At 43.0% G+C, this 27817-nt stretch overlaps 1 protein-coding gene across 2 annotated transcripts; it reads left to right on the top strand.

Annotated features, from left to right (window-relative positions):
* Window positions 1-789: 789 nt before the first annotated feature.
* On the top strand, window positions 790-27817 carry NIPSNAP2 (nipsnap homolog 2). 2 transcript variants are annotated; one of them, XM_030871872.3, is made up of 10 exons: window positions 798-954; window positions 10798-10937; window positions 11020-11065; window positions 13899-13993; window positions 14329-14399; window positions 15324-15464; window positions 16324-16355; window positions 21189-21283; window positions 25430-25513; window positions 26664-27817. In XM_030871872.3, exons 1-10 carry the CDS (start codon window positions 863-865, stop codon window positions 26726-26728), a joined length of 861 nt encoding a protein of 286 aa, XP_030727732.1. In that variant the 5' UTR covers window positions 798-862; the 3' UTR covers window positions 26729-27817. The 2 variants fall into 2 exon arrangements, with proteins under 2 accessions (XP_030727733.1, XP_030727732.1); XM_030871873.3 differs by lacking the exons at window positions 11020-11065; window positions 14329-14399 and having other exon boundaries at window positions 790-954.

Below are 27817 nucleotides of genomic sequence, written 5' to 3'. Positions count from 1 at the left end.
CTTTTATCTTGCCACAGGATACATTTCCCCCCAACAGTGCCATCCTGACCCACGCCCTTCTTTAGGCTGTTTCCTTGGCCAGGCGGAGTTGTCCTCCCTCCTTCCACGAGTCAACTCTTTCCCTTGGGACTGCGCTATTGTGCCAGCTCCCCAGGGTCTATCCTCCACTTCCCAGGCACCACCGGTTACATGCTCTCCCGTCCGTGTTCCCTCCCTTCTCTCCATTTCAACACTTGACACTCCAGTCATTTCACATCCAGCCCCACCAGACTGGGACGGCTCGAGGGCGAGGATGGGGCCCAGCCCACCGGTGCTGAAATCAACGGGAACAATGGAGTCTGGAGACCACGAGAGAACCTGAGTGTGCGTCCATCCAGAATGCTTCTATTACAGCGTAATAGGCAATATATTTACACGGAGCAAAATCCAAAAGGGTATTCGGGGAGAAGCCCGCCCCCCCCCCCAGCTTCGCACCCCAGCTCCTTGATTCCCCTAGGAACCGTGTTACTCTCCCCTTGTGGATCTCTCCACGTGGGTTCAAGCCTTGCCCTTGTTCCTTTGGCGCACCCCGTGTTACGCACCGAGCTCCTTTCGCTGGAGCTTAAAGTCTCAAAATAGGTTTTTCTCCGGGTTCCCTTTCTCGCGGCTCGCAGCTGCGGGGCCTCAGCGCCGGCACGCACTGCGGACGCGACCGCCGCGGGCCCCGCTCCCCCTGGCGGCCGCGCCCCGCACTGCAGCGGTATCGCGCCCGCCCCGCCCTGCCCCGCCCCCGCCTCGGCTGGCCCGGCCGGGGGAGGGGTCGCGGCGGCGGCGGCGGCGTCAGCGGCGGCCCGGGCGGTGGGAGCCGAGGCGCCGGAGCAAGATGGCGGCGCGAGTACTGCGCGCCGGCGGAGCGGCCTCGGCCGGCAGCTTTCTGCGGCGGGCCGGCCCCTGCAACCTCCAGCCCGGGCTCTGGTGAGCAGCGCCGCCCTTTCCGGGAGCGGCCGGGGAGGGGCCGCCGCGGGGCGGAGGGCACGGGTCCCCGGCACGAGTCTACGACCCGGCCCGGCCGCGCTCCCACTGGGCAGGGCCTCCCGGACTGCGGGGCGGCGGGACCGAGGCTTCGGTCGGCGCGGCTGGGCGAGTCGGAGCCTCGGCGAGGTCGGAGTGCCTGCCTGCCGGGCCGGCCGGGCTCAAGGTCACGGTGGGAACGACGCTCGGCGCCGAAGCCACGTCCGCGCGCCGAGCCTGCCCGGCCTGCGGGACCCTGACCCGGCGCGACCCGGAGCGGTGGCAGGGCGGCGGGCGCATGCCTGAGGCCGCAGGCCCTGAAGTTGCGGCCGCCTGAGAACACTGCTCGCCCGCGCAAAGCCTCAGTGCTTGATTCCGCAAATGGCAGTAGAGATAACCCTCACCTCCTGGGTTGTTGTGAGGAAGAAATAAAATACCGTATCGTCCCCGGTGAGCCCTCAAGTGGAGGTCGGGGAAGTAGTGAAGAGGTGTCAGCCCTAAGAACAGTCGTTGACTTGCATTTAAAAGTAGATAGCGAATCAAAAAGTATGTACAGTTATCAGCACTAAGGGGACGTTGGCTTCGTGTTTAAACTCTTTTTCTAACCTCATTGGATTAAATATTTGGTCAGAATCCATCCCTGAGATAGCCATGTCCCATTTTCCAAATCGAAAAACCAAATCCCATACTAACTTACACATCGATTTGCTTCTTCGGTTTCTTTACGTTGGGTAACTTAAATTTTCTCTTTTTGTTTGTGTTTAATTAAATAGTGAGCCTATAGAAAATACAGTTGGCACTTAAAAATGGAAGCGGGAGGGAGCTACCTGTTAAACTCCTAATACGGGCCAGCTTTATACTGATACGGCTTATTTAATGTAATCCTAGTAGCACTCTTAAGAAGTAATAGGATGTGCATTTTAGAGATGAGAAGGAACCTAAAGGGCTTGAGACACGTGGCTGGAAAAGGCATTTGAACCCAAGTTTGTGAGGCTTGAGGCCCAGTGCCCTTCCTAGGACTCATGCTCAACTTGTGTTTCAAAATTTGATATTTATGTTTCCAAGATGGTTAACAAATCACCCTCCTTTTATTTTTATTCTGTTATTAAGTATCTACTGTTGCTTTATTTTTTCACACAGATGATAAAAGCCCATGAAATTGATATTTTCTTTTTTTCACAAAAGACAGCTGAGACTGAAGGTGTTCCCCTAAAGTGCCCAAGGTCACTTGAAGCTAATAAACTGGAGATTTGGACCCGGGTGTGCCCGGTACCCCCACTTCCTGCTGGGGCCAAGCGCTCTTGACACTGGCGTCCTTGTCTCTATACAAGGTGCCCTGTACCTTCTGACTACTCAACTCCTTCCCGGGCTCTAGTCTGCTTTAACTGTAGGTGTTCTTTAGGACTCAGTCTGGACCCAGCTAACTCATTGATTGTATCAGATATTGAATGTATATGATGTCGATGAAGCCCCATGAACCTGAGCATAATAGCCATGGTCACTCTCCCCAGGAAGCCATGGCAGAGGTGGAATCCCACGTAGACTTACAGATTGAGGTAGGTGGCATGGGAGAATCAGGGAACCTCCCTGCATGAGGTCATGGAAGGCCTCTCCGAGAAGGTGGCATTAAGCTGAGACCTGAAGGGTCAGTGGGCATGAAAGCCGTGAACGAGAGGAGTCAGGCATACTGGGAAACCCGAGAAAAATCTAAGAGCAGGAGTAAAGGGAAGATGGAGAACAGGTGGCGAGCAGCAGGGGCCCGATAATTCCAGGCCGCACAAGCCATTGAGAGAGCTTGGATTTTACTCTGGAAGACGTTTAAAGGTATACACTTTAGTGTGACATGATCTGATCTACGTTTTTAAAAGATCAGGCTGACTTTGAAAAGGGGACAGTCAGGATGATGGCCAACTAGGCAGATGCTGGTGCCATTTACGGAGACTCGTTTGTTCCAAAGGTGAGAGTGCCCACCACGTGCCAGGTGCTGTTGGGAAGCATCAGTGAATAAGGCACGCAGGGTGCTTGCTAGTCATTCAGAGAAGGAGGAACAGGTGCAGGGTGGGGAGGGGGCGGATCCAGGGCAGTTTTGAACCCGGTGAAATTGGAGATGTCTGTGGGCTACTCGAATAGAAAGACCCAGTAGGCAGTTGGCTTATTGTACCTATATGACTCCTCCAAGGAGATGTCTGGACAGCATTTGAGAATTGTCAGCATATAGGAATGCAAAATGTTAATAGATCCATGGGTTTCAGTATACTATATTGTATTTGATTGAAATTTTTCATAATAAAATGCTTTTTTAAACTATAGGAATGGATGAGATTTGCTTGAGGAGTGTGGATAGAGAAAGAGCTGAGAAGCAGGCCCTGGGCTGTATGGATATTTACAGGCTGGATATAGGAAGGAGAGGCAGCAAGGGAGCTGGAAGGGGCAGCTGTGAGGTCATTATTGGTCAGTGCCCGGGGGCGGTATTTCAAAGAGGGAGTGGTTCAGCTGTGCCAGATGCTGCCAGAAGGTTAAGATGGCGGAAGAAAACCACTTACCGACAGGGGTGGTTGTGAGTGACTTTGCGAGAGTGGTTCCGGAGGGATGGAGGACGCGTTCCCAGGAGGCCGATTTGCCAAGTACATCTTCGCTCTGCTCAGTGCCAGGCCCTCTGCTCAGCTGTTTACTGAGCACTGCATCAGTGTCCCCCAGGTGCTGGAAACGACCATGTACCCAGAATTTAACTCATCTTCCTCCTGCAAAGCCTGCTTGCTCCTCCTGGGTTCTCTCTCCCCAGCCGTGGAACATCTTGCATTTAGTGGTGCAGGCCAGAAACCAGGTCTTCCCCAAGCCCTTCCCTGCCTGCTCCCGCCCGTCTAGTCAGTTGCCAGATCTGTTAGTTCTGCCTCCAGCATGTCTTGACTGTGCCTCTGCATCACCACTCGGCTGGATTCCTATCAAGAGTGTAGACTTGAAGCCATTGGTGAGGGGGACAGCTAGAGAATTCCCCAGAACAAATGAGCAGGACATTTTCCTACTAGAAAGATCTCTGACATGAACCCTGACTAGATCCTAATCCCTCTTCCTTTCCACCCCACCTCCACCAAGAAAAAATCTATAAAAAACATTTTAGGGACAATTGGGGACATTTTAAGATGGAGTGGATATTAGATATTATAGAATTATTATTTTCCTTAGATGTGATATTTATTATTAGTGACATGGTTTGTCCTTGATCTTAGGAGATGTGTGCTGAAGTATTTAGGGATGGTGTATCATGATGTCTGCACTCTGGTTTCATATGGTTTGGTAAAAATGAAAAAGCAAAATATATATAAACAGTAAAAATTATAAAATGTTCATTTTTCATCTAGATACAGGGCATAGCGGTCTTCGTTATACTGTTCTTTCATCTCTGTGTCTGAAGTTTTTCAAAATTAAAGGTTGGGGAACGGCTGTCTCTAGCAGCAGTGGCGAAGACAAATTTACTGGGCTTGGCGGTGGGGCGGGGGAGGGGAGTCCCGTGGCTCCTGCTTTAAGGCAAGACTCTTCTTCGGGTGGGCCCTTCGGCCTCCGCCCCTCCCTCTCCCCTCTGCTGTATTCACATTCCCCTGGCTTTGGCAGCTAGAGTTCTCCTTCGGAGAAAGTCCTTCCTCCCGTGGGCAGCAACCTGACAAACTGTTCCTCATCTTCCAGGCCCTCAGCTCAACAGGTGCCTCTTCAGAGGGCTGGTCCACGTCTCCCTCAGGCTGACCTAGACCCCACTCCCTCTGCCCCAGCCCGCCACGCCCACCACCTGTGTCTCCACGGAGGGGCCCTTCTTCCCCTGGACTGTGATCACGTTTGTCCGTCTGCTTCCACCAGCAAACCAAGCTCTGTGAAGTCAGGGCCAGGCTTATTCCTCTTCGTAGCCTCAGCCTGGCCCAGTGCCTGGCACATGCAGGGCACAGTCCGTGCATATTTGGTGATCAGACGACCAAAGCCCCTTGCCTCATCCTGTGGTCTCTGTGTTAAATGTATTTCCCTTCTGTAATTTGCCCCGACTAAACCAAAACACCATCTTCCACACCTAATCAGTATCCGTGTCTTCTCCTCTTCACCTCAGGAGTATCTTTTGATTGTAATACATCCCCTTCATCCCTCCTGCCATCATCTTAACCCAGGACCATCCTTTGGTCCATCCAGTGAGTATCAGATGCCTTCGGTGTGCCGGTACTGCTGGACTGGGCAGCCCGCCAGGAGCCATGCTCCCTGCCTTTCTTGCTTAGTCCACCACCACACCACCGCCGGGCTGCTTTTTACGCCTGGATCTTTTCTGAAAACTTGCTAGCGTTGCCCCGTCTACAGGATAAGGTCCAGCTGATAGGCTTGGTGCACGGGAGCCCAGCCCCCCTGGCCTGCTTACCCTCCCGTGGTTCCTCTCACTGTCCTCCCACACCCTGTTCTCTTGCCTTCCTGAATGCTTTGCTGTTCCAGAAACATGCCACACAGCTTCACGACTCCATGCCCCAGGACACGTTGTTCCCTTTGACTGGGATTATCACTAGCTTTGTCCCTGTCTTGCTTGTCCTCCAAGACAGAGCTGCAATGTCTCCACTGGAGTCCCTCTCGCTCCTTGCTGGCCAAGGCCAAGGCGGTTCATTCCCTCCAGTTCCCACAGTGCATGTGAGTCCACAGTGTCTGTGACCACTGTGGCTGTTTACTGATAGGTTTTTCCCATGACAGTGGGCAGGCTAGGCATCTGTTCATTGTATCCATTGAGCCAGGCACATAATGCTTTTTCTATTTAGAATCTAGTGTTTTGTAGGATGTGCTGCCCCCTACCTCACCCGCTGTAAAGTGCCACCCAACACATATATGATGTTATAAAGACAGCTGATTGCAGTGTTTGTCACTCCTGGTAAAGCACCCTGGCCCAGCCCAGGTCTTATCACCCTGACAGCTGTTAGCATGGCTGCTTCTATCCCTTTCCGTGATTCAGCTTGGACTGGGCACATGAAGCAGTTTTGGTCACCTGCCAGCTGAAAGATTTCAGAGTTCAACAGTCAGTTGGGGCTATGCTGCGCCACACTGTTCTTCATTTGTCAAGACAGTTGCTACCCAACTTTGACAAGTAAGCAGCACTCAGGCTCTTGTGTGTGTCCTGTGATGTTGACTACTTCTTAGGTCAATCTTTAGCTTACAAAGTGGTGTCATATCCCTTACCTCATCTTACCCATCCTAAAGTAAATCCCTTTGGTATTAAAATCTGGAACGAATGCTCACTTGGGGAGGTTTGTGTGGAGGAGGCATCCCTTATTAGTGAAAATATTTTGAACTTTACAGTTAGATCTGGGTTCATATTTTTATCTTGCTGCTTCTTAGCTCAGGTTGTGTAATAACATCTGTGAGCTAGTCCTTAAAATGCAATAATACCTACCTTGCTAGATTGTTGCGGGGATTAAATGAGAAGACAGGAAACAAACTGCCTAGTCCAGTGCCTAGCAGGAAGTGTGTGCTTATTAGCTTGTAATCCCCTTAAATTCTAAGGAGGAAGGGAAGAATTACTTTGGAATTTTTTTTCCCTTCCAGATTTAGTCCATCAATAATTCTTTATTATAAAGTATTAAATGCCATAGGAATTAAATATCAATATGAGTGCACATGGTATACGCTTGTCTGTGCACTTCTGGAAGGATTCATTAAGAACTATTAGTAGTGGTTGCTTTGGTGAGTATTTCTTAATGAAATTCCTTAGTGCTGATATTCTTAGAAACTTCCATTGTACCCCTTTCATAAGGGGTACAATGTTCATAATTGTTATTACTAAAAAAAAAAAAAAAAAAAAGAGCTATGCAAAGTCCCGTTAAAAAAATCTTAAAACTGGGCTTCCCTGGTGGCGCAGTGGTTGAGAGTTCGCTTGCTGATGCAGGGGACGCGGGTTCGTGCCCCAGTCCGGGAAGATCCCACATGCCGCGGAGCGGCTGGGCCTGTGAGCCATGGCCGCTGAGCCTGCACGTCCGGAGCCTGTGCTCCGCAACGGGAGAGGCCACACAACAGTGAGAGGCCCGCGTACCGCAAAAAAAAAAATCTTAAAACTTTCTACTTTGCATATCACTAATTTTATATGCTTGCCCTTTTGCTTCATGATATTATTTAAGCAAATATCCCAAAACATGGTGTGTTTAAGATACTTTAAACACGGGAATTCCCTGGTGGTCCAATGGTTAGGACTTGGTACTTTCACTGGCGAGGGCCTGGGGTTCAATCCCTGGTCAGGGAACTAAGATCCCACAAGCCACGTGGCACAGCCAAAAAAAAATAAAATGAAATACTTTAAACGAATTGACAAAAATGTTTTTATTTTTATTGAAGTAAATTTTACCATGATTCATTTGGAGAATTGCCTTCTCTTCAGAATTAGTTTATTTATATAATCAAAGAGTGGGGACTTCCCTGGTGGCGCAGTGGTTAAGAATCTACCTGCCAATGCAGGGGACACAGGTTCGAGGCCTGGTCTGGGAAGATCCCACATGCCGCGGAGCAAATAAGCCCGTGCGCCGCAACTACTGAGCCTGTGCTCTGAAGCCCGCGTGCCTAGAGCCCGTGCTCTGCAACAAGAGAAGCCGCTGCAATGAGAAGCCTGCGCACCACAACGAAGAGTAGCCTCCGCTCACCACAACTAGAGAAGGCCTGCGTGCAGAAACAAAGACCGAATGCAGCCAAAAATAAATTTGGAAAGAAAAAAAAAAAAAGTGAATTGAAACCAGACAAATACCATATGATTTTGGTTTCTGCTAAAGAGCTAATAGTTTTTATATATAATTTCTTTTAATTTTAAAAGTTTTTTTAAAGTAGTTTTAAAAACAGTTATAAAATCTCACCATTAATCAGGTGCTGTCCTAAGTGCTTTAAGTGTATTTACTAGGGGTTAAACATGTACTTAAAAAAATAAAAGAGTAAAATAAAAAACATAGTCAATACAGATATTATATGGGGAACGATGTGTGTCTCCTCTATTTTAACTCTCCAGCCTCCCTTCAGGGATACCACCATTAACACTTTTCTTAATTCTAAGGCATTTTAACATATAATAAAAGCAAAATGGAAGAATTTCCAACTTCTTTTTACAAATGCCGCTTAGGACTATATATTTCTGTCCTATGCACTAATAAGAAAAATTGCATGTACTGGAATTGTTATTTTGCTTATTTAATATGAGCTTGCTGCTTTTTAATCTTAAAAGATTTGAAAAAATGCTTTTCTGTTTCTTGATCATTACTGTATTTATAGAAAACATTTTATTGTTAATTTTATATTTGTATATTTTGTTTATATATTTGTAAGCTCCATCGGTCCAAAAAAAATCTTTTTATCTGGTTTCTAGCTATTTGTGATAATATCCTATGAATTGGTTTTTAAATTCAAAACAGTCATATGGAGTGAAAAGTGTTCTGTAATGTTTGTTCATTAAAGCAGCAAGTCAATTTTTTTTAAGCAAAAAAAGAAAAAGGCTGCCAATGTAACCCGTGAAATTTAGAGTTCTGTTTTTTCTAAAGCACCATAGTTGAATAAGAATAGGAATTTGTATTAATGTGGAATCCACTTGTTCATCTCATGAGGCATTGGGGAATTTGCACGTCATGCAAGTTTTTCTTGCCTCTTGTTTAAACTCCCCTTAACACCTGGGGTTACTCTCTCTTTACCTCTCTCTTTACCTCTTATATTTGGTATCTGTGCCCTTAAACAGGTCTGCTAAACAGATTGAAAATGGTCTGTAGGAAGTCATCTAGTGTTTCCAAGAGATCCCCCCAGAAAAGGCTCACACTGGCCTGTGAGTAGCCAGACCTTGTTTTGAAGCACTGGTTAAGATCTGAGTGTTTGTATTGGTCATTTGGAATCCCAGCACGTTACTGCCCTTGGCATGATCTAGCAAAGGGCAGAAAAGATCATTTATGTGTACGTGAATTAGAGATCAAAACAATAAAGAGTACGCCGTGATAGCCCTGGCCAGAGAGGATGGTCATCCGCATAAAGGCGATCGTGCAGAAAGAATGGGCACAGACTCAAACGACTACATTCTGTATGATTCCATATATGAGACATTCTGCAAAAGGCAAACTGTAGAGACATAGAACAGATCAGTGGTTGCTAGGAGTTGGGAGAAGGGTTGATTACAAAAGGAGGAATTTTAGGGAGTGAAGGAACTGTTCCCTATCTTACTGTGGTGGTGGTTACATGGCTTTATGCATTTATCAAAACTCACAGAACTGTAAGTCCCAAAAAGAGTAATTTTACTGTGCATGAATTAAAGTGGAGAAGATGAAGGGACGCGATTTGTCATTTGATTATGGTTGTGTGAAGTTAGGAAGAGGGTGAGTCTCAGCCAGGCTTTCATTTTTAAAATCTTGTTCTCAGGTTATGTATACCTATATACCTTACCCATAAAGGAGTTTCTAAACATGCACTTTAGATATTTTAGCTAATTTTAGGTATAAAAATAATATATGTATATGGAAAATTCTCAAAGAGTCCAGAAGGTTATACAGCGAAAAGGAAAACTCGCCCCTCCCATCCCAAGCCCACTCACAGTCCCCAGATGTCCTCACTATTAGCAGTTCACTTTGTGTGTGTATTTGTGGTACTGTTCTGGGCCTGCTTTTCCATGTAACTCATCTCAGCGATACCAACATATCAGTGCGTGTAGATCTGCCTCATTCCTTGTATTGATTGCATTCTATTCTGATTTTGGCTCTACCTTGATTTATTTGACCAGTCCCCATTAATGGGTTCCAAATTGCCTGTACCAGGAACAAACTGGAAACAAGGTAGTAAGGAATGCTTGCACGCATTCAGCTGTGTGCACTTGTCTAAATATAGCTGCCTGTGGGACATACCACAAGTGCAACTCTTAGGCCGACAGGCCTACGCAGTTTTAATTTTGCTATAGATAATGTCACACTGCCCTCTAGGGAGGTCACACAAATTTGTGATCCCACCAGCAAGCATATGGGAATTAAACATGCACTTAAAATTTCACAGGTAAAGTGTAATTTGTTACTTAAGTCAAATCTATCCTCACTTTCTGACAGCATGGATAGTAGGAGTTCAGTTATAAGATGAAAATAAGCAAATTATTTATATGTTAATGAAGTCTGTATTCTTAGGTTTTTGTGAGTTAAAAATCTTGATTCTAAGGTTAATTTAGTTTAGGGGTAAAATAGTTTTTTTAACGAAAGAATTCACTTTCTCTGTATATTCCTTTTCACATTCTTTTGTTGTGGTAAAGTACATATAACATAAAATTTGCCATTTTTAAGTACAGTTCAGTGGCGTTAAGTATGTTCACATTGTTGTACAACTGTCACCACCATCCCTCTCCAGAACCTTTTCATCTTCCCCAACTGAAGCTCTGTACCCATTAAGTAGTAACTCCCCATTCTCCCCTCCCCTCTGCCCCCGGCAACCACCATTCTACTTTCTTTCTCTGTGAATTTGACTATTCTAGGTTTCCTTGTATGGTTTTTCTATGTTGAAAATTTCCTTGGAGGAAGGAAGGACACACGGTGGAACTCACAGAGATACACGTGAGAACTCTCCTAGGAGTGCCGAAGTTACTTCTCTCACACTCCGCTCCTGCGTTCAGAGTGCACGCTGGTGGCATGAAAAGTGGACATACGGTATCCCAGGTTCTAGAATAGTGCCTAGACGGCGTGCTCAAGGCGTATTTGCTGAATGGATTGATGAATTTATGAAAACAATGTACTACACGACACAACCTAAAGACCCTGGGATCTTTGTACCTCTGATTAAACTCAAATTTTTGCATTTGTTATTCCATAGGAAATTGGCGTCTTCCATTATCAGACCTCGAGAGGACAGCTGGTTAAAATCCTTATTTGTCCGGAAAGTTGATCCAAGGAAAGATGCTCACTCTAATCTCCTAGCCAAAAGGGAAACAAGCAGTCTGTACAAATTACAGTGTGAGTCATAGGTTTGCTATCTTCATAGTTGACTTTTTTCCCTTTGTTCATAAGTTTATCGTTGAATTTTCTTTTGTTTCAGTTCACAATGTTAAACCGGAATGCCTAGAAGCATACAACAAAATTTGGTGTGTATACCAAACTATCCTTTACTTGGGGAAAAATAATGATTTTAATATTTGTCAGTTGCACTAACCCTTGATAGCAGAGTGAGATCTTTCACGCCTCTTCTTAAAGCTGAACGTGGAGAGGCTCTTAAGTTGAGCTCTGTTGGGCATTACCAAGGATGTTTTGATTTTAAGCGCTTGTTCAGCTAACTCCTCACATAGGCTATCAGACTTTGGAATGTTACTAGACTCTTTCAGGTTGGAAGGGACCTTGCAAGGTGGTCTAGCCCAGCTACTCATCCAGTGCTTGAGTCCTTTCTGCAGCCCTTCCTGACGCTATGCTTAAATACATTTCATATGCTCCATTTCTGGACAGCTCTGAGTGTTAGGAGTTAGAATTCACATCCCTGGGACCTCCACTGTGTCCAGTTTTACTCCTAAGTAATATTGCCACGTGAGAGCCCTGTATGGATTTCAGCAGAGCTGCCATTTCTTCCCGGGTCTTCCATCCGCCAGGATTCAAGTCCCTTCAGCAGATTCTCATATGACATGAAACCCATATATTCTTATCGAATTTGTAAACTTGAAGACCAAAGAGAATTAAGTGCGTTAGTTATTAACAGAAATAGCATTTTAATGATCAGTTGTCCACAAATATAATTTAAAAGCTTTTTTTTAACCTTTCATATCTGCTGCTTTCATGAGAAAGCAAATGATTTTGTTACCAGAATCAGCGTAACTTTCAGAAGCAAAACATCTTTTGTTGTTTTATTTTTGGAGGTGGTTCGTGAAATATAACATTAGCGTTGAGTTTCTTGCTCACCTCAGCACAGTTCTCTTTATTTTAGAAGTGCCCTAAAAATAAAACAAATGCTTTTTTCTAATTCTCTTCTCATAAAGTGGAATTTTTCTGTATGCTGATGTTTCCCTGGATTATCTTTCCTGTCCTTTTTTTCACTTCATCTCCTGTCTCAGATTCCTGGCTGTCTATTCATGTTCTCACTTCAAACTCAATGTGCAGAATTACGCTGCTCTTCCAGTTTCTCCATGTGTGACACTCACCATGGTTTTATTTGACTCTTGCCTTAGTTTTATGTGATTAGCTGGTCACTAAGGGCTGTGTATTCTTCATTTGACGTGTATTTTGCTTCTCTTTGCTTGTTTCCCTCTGCAGGCCTGTTGAGGCCCATTTCCAAGTAGCCCTTTCTGACTGCCTTCCTGGGTTTGAAGCTGCACCTGTACCTTCGCCCCACCCTGCAGTCCATTACCCAGAAGTTTGTCAAATTGATCTGCTTGAGTTCTGTTTTCTCCTTCATCATGTTTGTTTATCTTTTCTCTGAAACTTTCAGCAGCTGCCTGTTTCCAGCCTGGTTTTTAGGGGCCCAGATAATGAGGTTCTTCCCAACTCATCAAGTTCTGAGTACAAGTACTACCTACCTTACAGCCTCCATTCACCTGGGTCATCTGTGCAGGCTTCCGTCTTCCACACTAGCTCCAGTGCTGAGTTGTTTACTTCCTGATCATGTCATGTGGCAAAAAGAAAACCCAATTCCATTTCCCTGACATAATCTGTCTTTCTCCACCCCTAATTTCCATCAATCCCATGTGATTTCTGAACTTTCACAGGTCATACATCAGATACATTTAATATCTGATCTTAATTTTAAAAGTAAATGCTACCCTTCAAAAAATTACGTGGTTTGGTCATTGTACTGGGTCTTAAAGTCATTTGAGTTTTCAGTTAGACATAAGACCATTCAGAGCTTTTCTCTGTTAACTAGTCATATCCACCCAGTCCTAGTGCTTCAACATCGGGTGGTGATCACTAGCTTAATATCACTTGACATCAGCAAATAATGAGAACAGGTTCCATTTCTGGCCCTTGATATCTTTTGCATCCATTGTTGGATCTATATGGCACTTTTTCGTCGTAATTTTTCTATTCAAAAAGTGTGCAAATTTTAGCTTTTCTCTTGGTATGATGCAGTTATGGGTCTTCCCTTTACCTTTCCCTGTCCATTAGAATCTGTAATGCGGGAAGGTCTCCGTGGAACCAGGCTCTGACACCTCTGTTAAATTAATACACTGCCAGGACCATGCGCAATCAATAGCGACAAACAGGGCGGTGTGTCCGGCGTGGGATTAGGTGCGATACCTTTCAAATCCCCTCAGCTGGTTGAATTGAGTAGAAACTAATTTATGCCTCATGTCGTCTCTTTCATTTGGATTCTCCTGCCCCTTTGATGCCCTTCGGGATTGTTGGGGTCGGGGTTGCTTCCAGACTGTGTTGTGTCCTGGCTCCGTCGTCTTCCTTAAAGCCCAGTCGTTCTCTGCTGCTGCTTCCTGTGCCTCCTGGGCCGCTCCTGTCATCTGCCCCATCCTCCACATGACTTTCTTCCCTTTCTTTTCCCGCGTTCTTTTTCTACTATTCACATTTCTCTCATCCTTCCCATCTTTGGAACCAGCAAAAGTTAGCTTTCATACACATCACCATTCCTAAGTATATACTTCTTTTTTTTTTTTTTTCTGAAACAGCAAATAATAGACTCATAGTTCCTGGAATTTTTGGACCTTTGGCTCTTCTTTATCATTTTTATCAATATACTTGAGTTACTTACCACTGTTCTAGATAGCTGGGGTATCAGTCACCTAAGCTTCTGATAATTGGGACATGAGAGCACAGCAGAGTTCAGCCAAAAGGCTAATTCTGCACGTCTTTTTTATCATAAACGTATTCTGAGGTCAGTTGTCAGAACACAGAGTAGATGACCTTTTCCTGTTACTGATCATGTGTTGTCCACCTGGTGTAATTTCGGTGGTTGTTTAATTAGTGTTGCTCTTTCTTCTCTTTAAGTCAAGAGGTGTTGCCAAAGATTCACGAAGATAAACATTACCCTTGTACTTTGGTGGGGACTTGGAACACGTGGTATGGCGAGCAGGATCAAGCTGGTAGGAAGCAGAAGTCTTTGGAATAAACCCTTGTTCCTTAAGCCTTTACTGTCATTACTTAAATGATTTTTAACATAATGCTTGTTTTTATAAGCAAAGCTTTCCAAGTCTCAGTCCAGTTTTATGGTTAAAGTAGTTTCTCCAGTAAATCACTGCAGAAACTCCTTTTTGATTGTTTTTCATGTTTGAATCTATTATTGAAACTTTATGGTGTAACTTGAGCCAACACACATTACAGTTTTGTACTGTATTAGCACCATGCGTATCTAGAATATTTTCAAGGTAAGAGTATCATGAAACTCTAAATGTATGTTATCGTTTAAAATATATTTCAGTTCACCTCTGGAGGTATGAAGGAGGTTATCCAGTCCTCACGGAGGTCATGAATAAACTCAAAGAAAATCAGGTAATGATTTTTGAAAAAGACTAATGATATAGTAGATGTTAGTACAGAATTAAGTGATTCTTTTCTGCCATCGTTTTTGTTAGTAAACTGTTAGTTTTCTGTAGTAAAAATTTTATTATTTGGACTCTTGAGGTTGTATTTAAACATAGAGTAACCAGTTGTAATACTATTAAAATGATAGTTCTTATTGTAAAAGTCAATTGTACTTTGATAAGCTGGAACTTTGAAACCGGTAAGTCAGTCTGGGTTACCTAACACATATCTGCTTCAGGAACTGACAACCACATATTCTTCATCTTGGGCCGACTTGCTATCCTCCCCCTCCCTTCACGAAGAGGCGTGTGTTAATGGAGAATATTCTACCAGCCATACATTATTAGGAAAGAAAACCTTTTGTGTAGACTCCCCGTCCATATATAAATGACTTTTTTTTTTTTTTTGCCTTGCTGTGAGGCTTGTGGGATCTTATTTCCCGATCAGGGATTGAACCCGTGCCCTCAGCAGTGAAAGCACGGAGTCCTAACCACTGGACTGCCAGGGAATTCCCAATATAAATGGCTGTTTGATTTTCTGATGTTTTGAGGTGTCCATGTCACCTGTCTCAATATGCTGTCAAACAGTTAGAAGAACCTAAAATCATAGGAAATTAAATTAGTTTACTTTGTCATTTAAATAATTAGGATGACTATGTAGTTTGATATCTAAACTTGGACACTTTTGAGAGTGAAAGGGAATACTAGTAGTCATTATGCTGGTTCAACAAGATGTAAACTGGGACTGTCTCAGGCCAGCTGGACCCTGTTTATAATAGTATTCTATTGTGGGAGGAACATAAATGTTGCTAAAGTGGGTTTATATATAAATCTTCTAATATTTATGATATAAATATTAGAAGATTTCATGAGCACCTTTGTTCACTCAAAGGAATTTGCGGAATTCCGTAAGGCAAGAAGCAACATGCTTCTCTCGAGGAAGAATCAGCTGCTATTGGAGTTCAGTTTCTGGAATGAACCTGTCCCACGGTCAGGACCGAATATATATGAACTCAGATCTTACCAGCTCCGAGTAAGTACTGAAATAGGAGTTAATTGTCCCCTTGTTCTTCTGTGCAGAAGGACACGCACCCCTGATGCTGAGTGAACAGCAGACACTGAGCGAATGTTCTGTGATGTGTGTTTGGCTCCTTTTCTCCCCTGTCCAGTTCTTCTCCTCTTATTTCCTTTCTTTAAACCTTCCTTCTTTCTCCTCCTTTCTCTTTGCTAAGCTCATTTGTTTTTTATAGTCTTACGCATAAGGGAAAAGATGTAACATACAGGATCAGCTACATTATTTAGCATCTATTGCCATTGAACTAGAGCAGCTAATAAGCATGTGACTATTGACATTATACAGCACTGTAAGACAAAAGGGGAATAATATTTGTATGACTTTCTAGATATTTCCCTACTTAGGTGACCACTAAAAAGAAAGGCCCAGGTGGCAACATAGTTAAAGTGAAAAAGTATCAGTAGATCTTGGTGGTCTAATGCTCAGTATTATACTGGAAAAAAAACAAGTGATGTCCTTGTTAGGTTTACTTAAATTGAATTATTTAAAAATTTCACAATAAAGTCTGAATAGGTACCAACAATTTAATCATCGTGGGCCTAACTATGGTTTTTATGACTATAATTGGATGACTTAATTAACTCTCACTTTGTGTGTATGTTGTCTTCTTAGATGAAGCCACAGAATATTACTTCCACTGTGGGATAGGTATGAACACAGTGAATAATACTATTTTGTTACATTTTTTTTATCTGTTAGATTTCACATTATTAAAAGTTAATTTTTAAGTTAGTCTTGTCATTTGATGTTTTTTATACTGTTAGTTCCATATTTCTTCACAGAAGAACTAACAAACCGAATCCAAATCTCTTTTCAGCCAGGAACTATGATTGAATGGGGCAACTACTGGTGAGTATTTTACCAAGTGATGAGGTTGTTAAGTCTTATAAAGAGATTCTTTTAGGCCATAGTGTTACTTCTAGAAATAAAATCTGGGGTTAGTGCCATGATTTGATACTAGACTGTTGTTTTGTTTGATATATTTGTATTATGAAATTTTTCAAACATATACAAAGCTAGAGAGAAAAATACCACAGGTCTCCCTTCCATACCCATTACTTAGCTTCAGTAATTATCAACACGTGGCCAGTCTTGCTTAGGTCTAAATCCCCCAACCCAGAGTATTTGGAAGTAAATCTCAGACAACATAAAATTTCATCTATAAATATTTTAGTATATATCTCCAAGAGATAAGCACTTTTTATTAAAAAAAAACAAAACCCCCCAAGTGTCACATGAAGTTATTTCATATTCTTCTTGGATGTTATCTTTTCTGAAATGTTGCTTTTGTCACATAAACAGAGCACCACAATGATACAGTTGCTTCTTTTTTTTTCTTCTTAGTTTAGCAAAATATGAATTTTTCTCCAAACTGATCTATAGATTCAACAGAATCCCAGTCAAAATCCCAGCAGGCTTTAGAAATGCAAGGGACCCAAAATAGCTAAAACAACCTTGAAAAAGAGGAACAACGTTGTAGGACTCACAGTCCTCAATTTCAAAACTGACTGCAAAGCTAGAATAATCAAGACAGTATGGTACTGGCATACGGACAGGCATATAGATCAGATCAATGGGATAGAATTGAAAGACAAGAAATAAATTCTCACGCATGTGAGCAAATTGGTTTTTGACAAATGTACCAAAGCAATTCAGTGGGGACAGATAATCTTTTCATCACAGGGTCCTCAGACAACTAGGTATCCTTGCAAAAAGATGAATTTAGACCCCTGCCTCACACTGTATACAAAAACTAACCGAAAATGAATTGTAGACCTAGACGTAAGAGCTAAATTACAACACTTTCAGAAGAAGACATAAGAGAAAATCTTCGTGACCTAGGGTTAGGCAAAGAGTTCTTACATAAGCACCAAAATCACAATCCACAAAAGAAAAGAAATGGTAAATTATAATTCATCAAAATTAAAAGCTTTTGTAATTCAAAGGATACAGTTTTAAAAATTAAAAGACGGGTCACAGACTGGGAGAAAATTTTGCAAATCACATATCTGATAAAGGACTTGTATCCTGAATATATGAAGAAATCATACAACTCAATCACGAGAAGATAAATAACTCAATTAAAAAATGGGCAAAGGACTTGAATAGACAGTTCTCCAAAGATACACAAATAGCCAAAAAACATATGAAAAGATGGTCAGCATCACTAATCATAAGATAAATGCAAATCAAAACCACAATTATTTTCCATTCATCTCACTCCCTTTAAGAAGGCCATTATCAAAAGAACAGAAAATAACAAGTGTTGGCAAGATACAGAGAAATTGGAACCCTTGTGTACTGTAGGTAGGAATATAAAATGGGGCAGTCATCGTGGAAAACAGTAGAGTTCTTCAAAACATTGAAAATAGCATTACTCTCTGACCCAGCAACCCTACTTCTGGGTATATATTCAAAAGAATTCAAAGCAGCATCTCAAAGAGATGTTTGCACACCCATGTTCATCACAGCATTATTCACAGTAGGTAAGAGGTGGAAGCAACCCAAATACCCATCAACAGATGAATGGATAAAAATGTGGCATATATATATAATGGAATATTAATGCAGCCTTTAAAAAGAAGGAAGTCCTGCCACATGCAGGGTGAACCTTGAGAACATTATGCTAAGCAAAATAAGCCAGTCAGAAAGGGACAGATACTGTATGATTCCACTAATAGAAAGTTTCTAAAGTAGTAAAAACCATAGACACAGAAAATGAAAAAGTGGTTGCCAGGGGCTGGGTGCAGGGGAGTTGGTGTTTAGTGGGTATAATTTCAATTTTGCAAGATGAAAATGTTCTGGCGATCTGTTGCACAACAGTGTGAATAGACTTGGCCCTACTGGCCTGCACAGTTGAAAATGGTTGAGATAAATTTAATGTTAGGTGCTTTTTACCACAATAAAAAATAAAATCATAAGATAAATTTGGGGAAAAAAATTTAATGGGCAAAGAATTTGAGTAGACATTTCTTCAGAGGAGCTCTATGAATGCCTAAAAAGGACGTGAAAAGCTGCTTAACATCCTTAGTCAGTATGGAAATGCAAAGTAAAACCACAGCGAGATAGTACTTCATACCCACTAGGATGGCTATAATTAAAAAGACAGAATAACGTGTTGATGAGGTTGTCAATGAATTGGTACCTTTACACATTTCTGGTGAGTGTAAAATGGTTCAACCACTTTGGAAAAGGAAAACCATGACTTTTTACTTACTTTCAATTTATATATTCTCTTTTTTTCAGTTATAAAATTTCTTGCTTTGGGCTAGATAATTTCTAAGATCTACCTCCAAAAAACAGTTCTGGGATCTTTTTTTCTAATGAATCTTCTCTTCTTAGGTCATCAAAGGCTAAATAATGCAAGGTAGAATTCCTTTTCATTTGAAAACTAAGAAATACATATTTGATTGTATACTATTATTGTAGACATCATTTTATTAAGGAATTCGGGGGTAGGGTTGATGCTATAAGTGTAGTAATTTAGTTGCCCACAGAATAGGATCACCCAGTTCTATGTTTCTGTATTACTCATTGAGACTTGCCCACCGTGGAATCCACAGGAAGGAACTGAGGTTATTCTTCAGTTATTTTAAAAATTATTTATAAAGCCAGTTCAGCATTCAGTTTGTATTTTGGCACATAGGTAACTAAGGTGGTGATCTCCTCTTCACTTCATGCTTCTGATTATTTCCAGGCTAAGGCAAGGTATGTTTTCTTTGCCTACTGAGAAAGTGAATGAGAAAAATTCAAAATGAAATGAACTGTCCTGAATATTTATCACTATCAATGAAACTAAGGGTTTTCCCCCTTAGGGTTACAATGCACATTAAAGTGATTTGCTTAATTTCAATAATTTACAAATCAGATTTGTAATTTTTGTGAAGATTATGATCACTTAACAGTACATGTAAGGTTAAAGAAATTAACATTGCTTGGAGGTAGCCCATGGGGGCAATAGCAAGAGATCCCTCCTTTTCCCCTAAAGAACCTGAAAGCATGGGTCACCTTTGTGGAGTTGAGCACGTGGTGAATGAGAGCCAAGATGTACAAAGTGACCTTGAGGAGACTGGCTTCCTCACTCCCACCACAGGCTGCCCTTGCTCTGATTCCACACCCCACTTTGAGATGTTCTAATTCAGTTACTATGAAGTTTGCCTCTAAGAAGAGAATGCGCTGGTCAAGCCGACTCACTTATCTCGTCTCTCACTGTGGATATTAGTGGATTGAATCCTTGTTCATAGTCTCCAGCTCTTTTTTTTTTTTTTTTTTTTTTTGCGGTATGCGGGCCTCTCACTGTTGTGGCCTCTCCCGTTGCGGAGCACAGGCTCTGGACACGCAGGCCCAGCGGCCATGGCTCACGGGCCCAGCCGCTCCGCGGCACATGGGATCCTCCCGGACCGGGGCACGAACCCGTGTCCCCTGCATCGGCAGGTGGACTCTCAACCAGTGCGCCACCAGGGAAGCCCTCCAGCTCTTTTAAATGAATTAGAATGAATCCATCTTCCCAAGTCCTGTCCACTCTGGGACCCTAATATGACTGAGACATCAGGCCAAGCCTGGGCAGTGTTGATATAAATTGACTGGGTAACTGGGGTGTGGAGTCTCTTGAGAGACTACCTGTGACCTTCCTACATCACTTGAAACTGCTTCCTTCATTTTCAACTTTGGTTCTAGAAAACTGCTTTAAGAAAACATATACATTTTAAAAACTTGTTTAGGATTTCAAGTGCATCACTAAATATAAAAATAAAGTACTGGTGCAGACACAAAAGAAGGTGTTTAAAAATCTGATACCTTTTGCAGCAGGGAATCTTAAAAAGCAAAGTTCAGGGCTTCCCTGGTGGCACAGTGGTTGGGAGTCCACCTGCCAATGTGGAGGACGCGGGTTCGTGCCCCGGTTTGTGCCCCGGTTGCCAGTTGACAGTTTGAACCGCCAGGAAGCTCATGTCCATGGTTCTTCCATATGCTGTCCGAGGAGTCGCAGAATTCGACACCCGCCCTCAGCTGTAGATGACAGAGCTTGCGGGTTTCTCAGAGTTCATGGTGTGCAGCTGCTTTGTAGGTGCGGTGCACTTTCTTCCTCTCTGTTTTAAGCCCTGTTCTCGAGGCAGGGTCCCTGTCTCCCTTGGAGTACAGTGCCTGTGGCACCGTGGGGTTCTCAGATCGAGAATTCCCTCACTTTCTCACAGTGTGTTCTTGGAAAGCAGCTTTTTTTAAGTTGACAGGTCCTAGCCTACCCTCTGCCAGTTTTCTAGACTTTACGTTAAGAATCAGCAGTGCAACCACATATCCTCACGTTGTTGTTATTTTTTATTTATTTATTTATTTTGGCTGTGCCGGGTCTTCGTTGCGGCATGTGGACTCTTAGTTGCAGCATGCATGCGGGATCTAGTTCCCCAACCAGGGATCGAACCTGGGCCCCCTGCATTGGGAACGCAGAGTCTTACCTACTGGACCACCAGGGAAGTCCCATGTTGTTTTTATTTTAATAGTTATGAATTACTGTCCATTTTTCACAAAAATGACTGCTGTAGCTATAGAAAGGTACATTTACATCTTATGTACATTAAAACAACTTTCGAATGCATTCTGAACAACTTGCGCTGAGGATGGAGGGAACTTACTGATACTTTTTAACATACCTGATTCAATATCTGAACGTTGTTTTTTTTCTTACAGGGCTCGTGCAATTCGCTTCAGACAGGACAGTAATGAAGCAGTTGGAGGATTCTTCTCCCAGATTGGGCAGCTATATATGGTGCATCATCTTTGGGGTATGTTTTTTTCCCTTCATTTTTGTATTCCTGGGATTTCAGAGTTCATTACTAATGAACTTGTCCTAGGCAGTAAATCGTATCTGAGGTCAGGAACCTTAAACACTGCAGCTGAGCCAAATGTCCCAGATGGAACGTAGGTGCTGGGCTACCCAGAACAAGAGGTCAATAGTGCAGGGTCCACAGATGTGCGGCACGTCAGTGCGCTGGTGAAAGTGAGAGTGGGGCGAGAGAGGTGAGGCAGCAGCCCCGGGTGAGGGGAGATGATAGAGCTGCCCCCGGCTCCCTCAGGGACGGTCCTGCATTCCATGCAGAGGAGGTGCCCACACGCGTGCCCACCCCTTGCCTTGGGTCTGACTCTACTGTCCCAGAAGCCCTTCTCTCGCCTTTTCCATCCCTGCCCACTTTGGTTTGGCACCATCTTTGGTGTCTTTCAGGGCCTGACTCAAATGTTCCCCTTTGTCCCCAAGGGAATGTCGCTGTCCCCTGAGCCCCCAGAGCCCAATACTGTGTGTGTGTGGTCACAGTCATGGCTGTTTATGTCTGTCTACCTGCTGAACAGGAACCGGGTCTCAGCAGTAGCTTGGTTCATTCTGGGCACATTTGTAAATGGTTATTAAAGAGATGAAAAGCATGACTTTTTCCAAACCTTATTAATTTGCTGAGGTGTTGGTTTGCCCTGTTTGGTCCACCGAGTGCTGTGGAGTCACGTGCCTCCTGGGTTAGCAGGAGGCTCAGAGACGGGTGACAGGTCTGCTGAGCGGGAAAGCAAACCTGAGGGACAGGCCACCAGGCCATGCGCGGTGAGTGACGCAGGGAGTTCCAGTTGGGGCCCTCCGCGTTAGGAGTGTATATCGGGATATAAAGGGATACAAAGCTATGAATTGGGGGAAAACCAGTGAAAGGTGGAATACGAGCTAGACTTCAGCATCTAGATGGGACTGACAGTAGAGGTGGGAAGGAGGGGCTGGAACAGCCATGGAGATACAGGAAATTATAAAAAGTGCTCAGGAAACTACAGATAGTGCCGACGGGCTAAACGGTAAGATACCTGCCGGGGACCCGGGTCTAAATGGGTGAGTTGAGGCAAGAAAAGTCATTTTCACATTGTGCCCCTGGAACCTTTCCCTGAAACCCTCCGTGTCTGGGGAGGAGACCCCACTCCAAGCCCCCGCCAGCCACTGCTCACCTCAGCCACACACACTGGGCTTCCCCGGCATTTAAGAGATTGAAACCTGCACCAAATGATTAGAGGCCACCAGTAACCCTCAGCTCCCAGAATGTCAGGGGCAGTGGTGTTCCTGGGAGCTGTTTTCTAGCCAGCTGAGATTTGACCTCCTAAGGATCAGAGTTTTCAAATGGAGTGGATTTGCGAACAGATCTTTAAAAGATGTGTTCTGTGTCCCTGCCTTTTGATTATACTAACTGTAATTTAACCTTTATGGGTTCAAGGTGGGAGTGAAGTCATTTTTATCATTATTTTTTAGTGCATGATCTGTCCAGAGGATATAAACTGAAAAGACAGACCCCTCCCCTTCCCCAGCCTGGAGGGGCCTCTGAGGGCGGCCTCTGTAGTGAGCGAGTGCGGAGACGGATGGGTCAGGACCCATGTGCTTTGGCGCACAGGCAGAGGTCAGGCACATGTCTACTCTGAGGCCCTGCCCTTCTCCACCTTCCTTTTTGTCTCGAGTCTGTGTCCCCAATGTCCACTGCCCACTTCCTACTTTATAGGAAAAAGTCTTGAGATGTGCAGAGATGAATTCTCAGTTGTCTGCCCCCAAAACTTAGCCTCACTTTTCCATTTTTTTTGGAGAAAGAGAACCAACATTTATCAAGCACCACCAGTGTGTTGGTTATTTATGCACCACTCCCTTTAATCCTTACAGCCACACCACAAATGAGATACCTGTGGCTCACAGGTGGTAAATAAATCACCCAGGACCCACAGCTGTTCAGGAGCTGAGCCAGGCTCAGACGTCGGCAAGTCTGGCTTCAAAGCAGGTCTTCCCCCCAGCACAGCCCCCCTTCCTGTTACCCTTGCACGTGATGCCATCCCGCCCCCACCTCCTCAAGGCCTCGCTGCAGCCACGGCTCCTCCACCACCCCATCTGTGGCCTCCTTCCCTTAGTGTATGAATGGGCTCAGTGCCTCCCATCTTTAAAAGCCTCCCAAACCCAGAGGTGCATTGACAGATGAACAAAATGTGGTCTGTTCAAATTTATAGAAGCAGAATGTAGAGTGAAGTGTATCGGGTTGGGAGAAGAGGGGAGTGGGAAGGTACTGCTCAATGGATAATGGTGGCACAACGCGAGTGTACTTAATGCCACTGAACTACACGTTTAAAAATAGTTAAAGTAGTAAATTTTGTTATGTATATTTTACCCCCTCCCAATTTTTTTTTTTAATTAAGAAAATTTGTAAAAGAACACAGGCCTCCAAACTGTGTTCCCTGTGGGGGGTGGGGCAGGGGGTGGCGAGGGGTCACCACATGGTACCCTAGGTGTGCATCCGACCCCGGTGAGGACACTGCCGCTTGTCACATGAATGTTAACTGTTTTCCTCCGGGTGGTGAGAGGTAAAAGATTTTGTTTTCCTTCTATTTTTCAGCATCTTCAATATTTTATGTAATAAATTTATACTCCATTACTAGTGGAGGGAGCTTTTGTCTTTAGATGGTCAGAGGCCATCTAAGACCAGGCCTGCAAGGTTAGGTCTTCTCATAGGGAGAAGGAAGCCCCAAAACAGAAATTAGAACTGAGGAGGGAGCCCTGGGTGATCTCTTAGTCACGACTGACACCGTGTCCAGATGCCTAGGAGGCATTTCCCTGGTCACTGGTTGGAAGGATCTTGCCCGGGTTGGGAATCAGAGACCAAGGCACCTGGGTGAGATATCCGAATTGTACCCCAAGGACTCTGACCCTTGGCCCGTGCTCTTCCCTCCACCTGGAGTGCCTTTCCCTCCCGTTCCTGCGTGTCGATGATAAAATGGCCTTTTCAACCTGAAGACCCACTTGGTCAGATCACAGCTTCCAGGCAGCTCTCCCTGGTCAGCTGTGTTCTCCCTGTTGGGTCTCTTTGTTCTCCACTGACTTGAATACAGTCTCACCCAGATCACTGTAGTGCTTTATAAATGCTAAGAAAAATGGAGTCTAATATTGCTTATCCGTAGTCTGACAGTCTGTGGTTACAGATTTAACGTGTATTGAGGAAGTTCACTTGGTTTGTAAAGGCACGTCTTGAATCTGCAAGACTGTGAGTCTTGAGGGCGGGTGGTTTTGCGTCTCCCACGAGGGCTAACAGTTGCTCAAAATAGCCAGCTCACCGTCATTCCAGCTTAGTACTGAGTTCCCAAAGTATAGGCGGTCCCTGACTTACGACGGCTCAACTGAGAATTTTCCAACTTTACGATGGTGCAAAAGTGATCCACATTTAGTAGAAACTCTACTTCACATTTTGAATTTTGCTCTTTTCCTGGGCTTTCAATACATTCTCTCGTGATGCTGGGAAGTGGCAGCCGCAGCTCCCAGTCAGCTACACAGTCACGAGGGTGAACAACCAATACACTTAAAACTATTCTGTTTCTTACTTTTAGTGCAGTATTCAGTAAGTTACATGAGACATTCAACACTTTATTATGAAATAGGCCCTGCGTCAGATGATTTTGCCCAACTGTAGGCTAATGTGAGTGTTCTGAGCACGTTTAAGCTAAGCTAGGCTAAGCTCGTCTCTTCCAGTAGGTTAGGTGTATTGAATGCATTTTCGACTTAACAATATTTTTGGCTTACAGTGGGTTTATTGGGATGTAACCCCATCATAAGTTGAGGAAGGTCTGTAGGCTCTTTGAGAAAATGAGGAGTGCAGCAGAATCAACACTTAATGGATACACAGTTGACCCTTGAACAACACAGGTTTGAACTGCTGGGGTCCACTTATATGCAGATCTTTTTCAGTAAGTACACACAGTACTATATGACCTATAGTTGGTCAAATCCAAGGGTACAGAACCATGGATACAGAAGGCCGGCTATGGGATTTGAGCACCTGCGGATTTTGGTATTCACAGCGGATCCTGGAACCAGTCTCCCACTGTACTAGTGGAATTATGTTTGGTTTAAGTCTTAATTCTTCTGTGTGGCTATTTTTAAGCTTACAAAGATCTTCAGACCAGGGAAGATATACGGAATGCAGCATGGCATAAACACGGCTGGGAAGAACTGGTATATTATACAGGTAATATCTTAATAGGCATAAAACATTTCATTCTTCTCATCTCATTGTTTTAATGTTCTTTCACCCTGAAGCTAATATGTATTTAAAAAAAAAAATAGTACGTTGCTCTAGGATCGTGAATTGTAAGGTTGAGGGAATGGAGAAATAGTCATATTTTTCTTCGACAGTTATAGGACATTTTTTCAATAGAGAATATTCACTCTTTCAAGTATATATGTCGTCTGGTACAGTTCTCAGATCTTCATGTGTTGTAAATTTTACATCATTACCCTTTTTGTGCATTTCTGTATTCTCTGAAAATTTATTATACAAATAAATTTTTTTCTAAGCTTTTCCTTTCTCATCAAAATTGTCCATTCCCCAAAGCATTACAATTTAATACAGCAATTAAAAAGTAATTTTGAAAATTAATTTGGTATTTAGACTTTCCATATGTACATGTGTATGCATGTGTACATATGTGTACACCTATACATGTATGTATACCTACACACACACACACACACACACACACACACACACACACACACACACACTATGAAATCCTAGTTGCTTGATTTTTAGAAGAAAACAACCAGGCTGAATGGTACCACCTATGTTGCACGTCAGGTACATTTAAGCCCATATTCTACCAGGAAGATCAAAGAGTAATTTGTTCTGGAAAATAACTATTATCTTGTCTTTTAATTCAAAAAAATCATATAACTATATATGGCTTTGCTGTTTATTCTTACATTTCCATAAGTTCCCAAAGATGTGTTTTACTTAGCACTGACAGTTCTACAAGTACAGTGTATTTGTTCCTTTATACAGGATACAGTCAAATTATTTGATGTTATATAAATTTTAATTCAGTTGAAAGAACCTTCTGAGAAAGCACCATTTTTCTCACAATATGGACTTTCCTAATTTCCTACAAATGAAACACATTTCCGACAGAATGTTTTAATATCATCTTATAGGGTGTCAGCTGATGTGTCATTAGCTTGTGTATTTCTTCCCCTGAGATCAATCCTAAATATTCCAGTACTCTATTCTGATTTCAAGCAGCATGTCTTCTGAATATGCTTAGCAACCTATTTGTTAATGTATATTTACTGCAGTCTGTTTAGAAAAGAACGAGCCTAGTAATCTTGATCTTTGTTTTCAGTCCCACTTATTCAGGAAATGGAATCCAGAATCATGATCCCACAGAAGACTTCACCCCTCCAGTAAAGCTACAGAATTTTGATGTGCCTACATAAATTTATGTGACAAGTACTTGTCATAAATTAATTTGAACTGTATATCAAGTGAAAAAGAAACACTGAAGTGTAAACTGCTGTATATAGCTTGTAAGAGACCTCTTTTCTTTAAAATTTACAAAATCACAAGAAAGTGAACTATTACAGTTTGGCTGATTGTAGCAGTGCTCTGTAGTCCTCTGAAACATCCCTGTATTTGTCGAATATACCTTACAATACCGGGCCACCTCTCCCCACCCTCCAGGAAAAGAGGGCCCAAATTAAAATTGGAATCGTCTCCAAATAAGAATCCAACCATGGAAAAAAGTTAGCCATTTCTTTATAAAAAGCAAATCTGTTTTATAATTACAGATTTTTAGACAAATTTCTTGTATCAGGAAGAAATATAAATTTTGTCATGTTTCTGTAGCATTTTTCTGAGTCTCAGACTAGGAACAAATTATAAGTGTACCCAATACCTGCAAATGTTTTACTTCACTCTTATTTTTAATGTCAGCATAATAAACAGTGTATCATTACTGAGTTGGAAGTGGTTGATCGGTAATTCAGTCTCCACATTGTGTGTCATGATATCTTTATATGAGAGGAAAAAATGGCTTGAACCTCTGTATCATATGTGACTTTGAAATGAACACCTTGAATAGCACTAATTTTTATTTGTAATATTTTTCTATAACAAAACGAGTAGCACTAGGAAAAGAGGTTTTATTTTGTAAACAATCATCTGTGACCTCAGACATTCTCTGGTTAATATTTTAGTAAGCTCACAGACGATTTTTCCAAGATCATGTATGAGGGGTGGTGCATGTTGAGATTTAAATTGGCATAAAGCTGCATACTTTGTCTAGCTCTGATTTAGTTTTTTAATATAGTGTGCCAATTTTGTGACTGTAATCATGTGAAAGTCCTGTTGAAATGAAAAATTATGTCTGACCCCCAGATCAAAGAATTTATGTTAAAGTGTGAATAAAAATCTCATACCAAATGTCAAGCTTTTACATGCGAATGGTTTTCTCCAAGAACATATAAAATTCAATAAAATCCTCTTAATTTTCACATA

This window comes from Globicephala melas, chromosome 15 (assembly GCF_963455315.2).
Source record: "Globicephala melas chromosome 15, mGloMel1.2, whole genome shotgun sequence".
Classification (NCBI taxonomy): domain Eukaryota; kingdom Metazoa; phylum Chordata; class Mammalia; order Artiodactyla; family Delphinidae; genus Globicephala; species Globicephala melas.
This window is presented reverse-complemented; position numbering and strand designations above follow the sequence as displayed.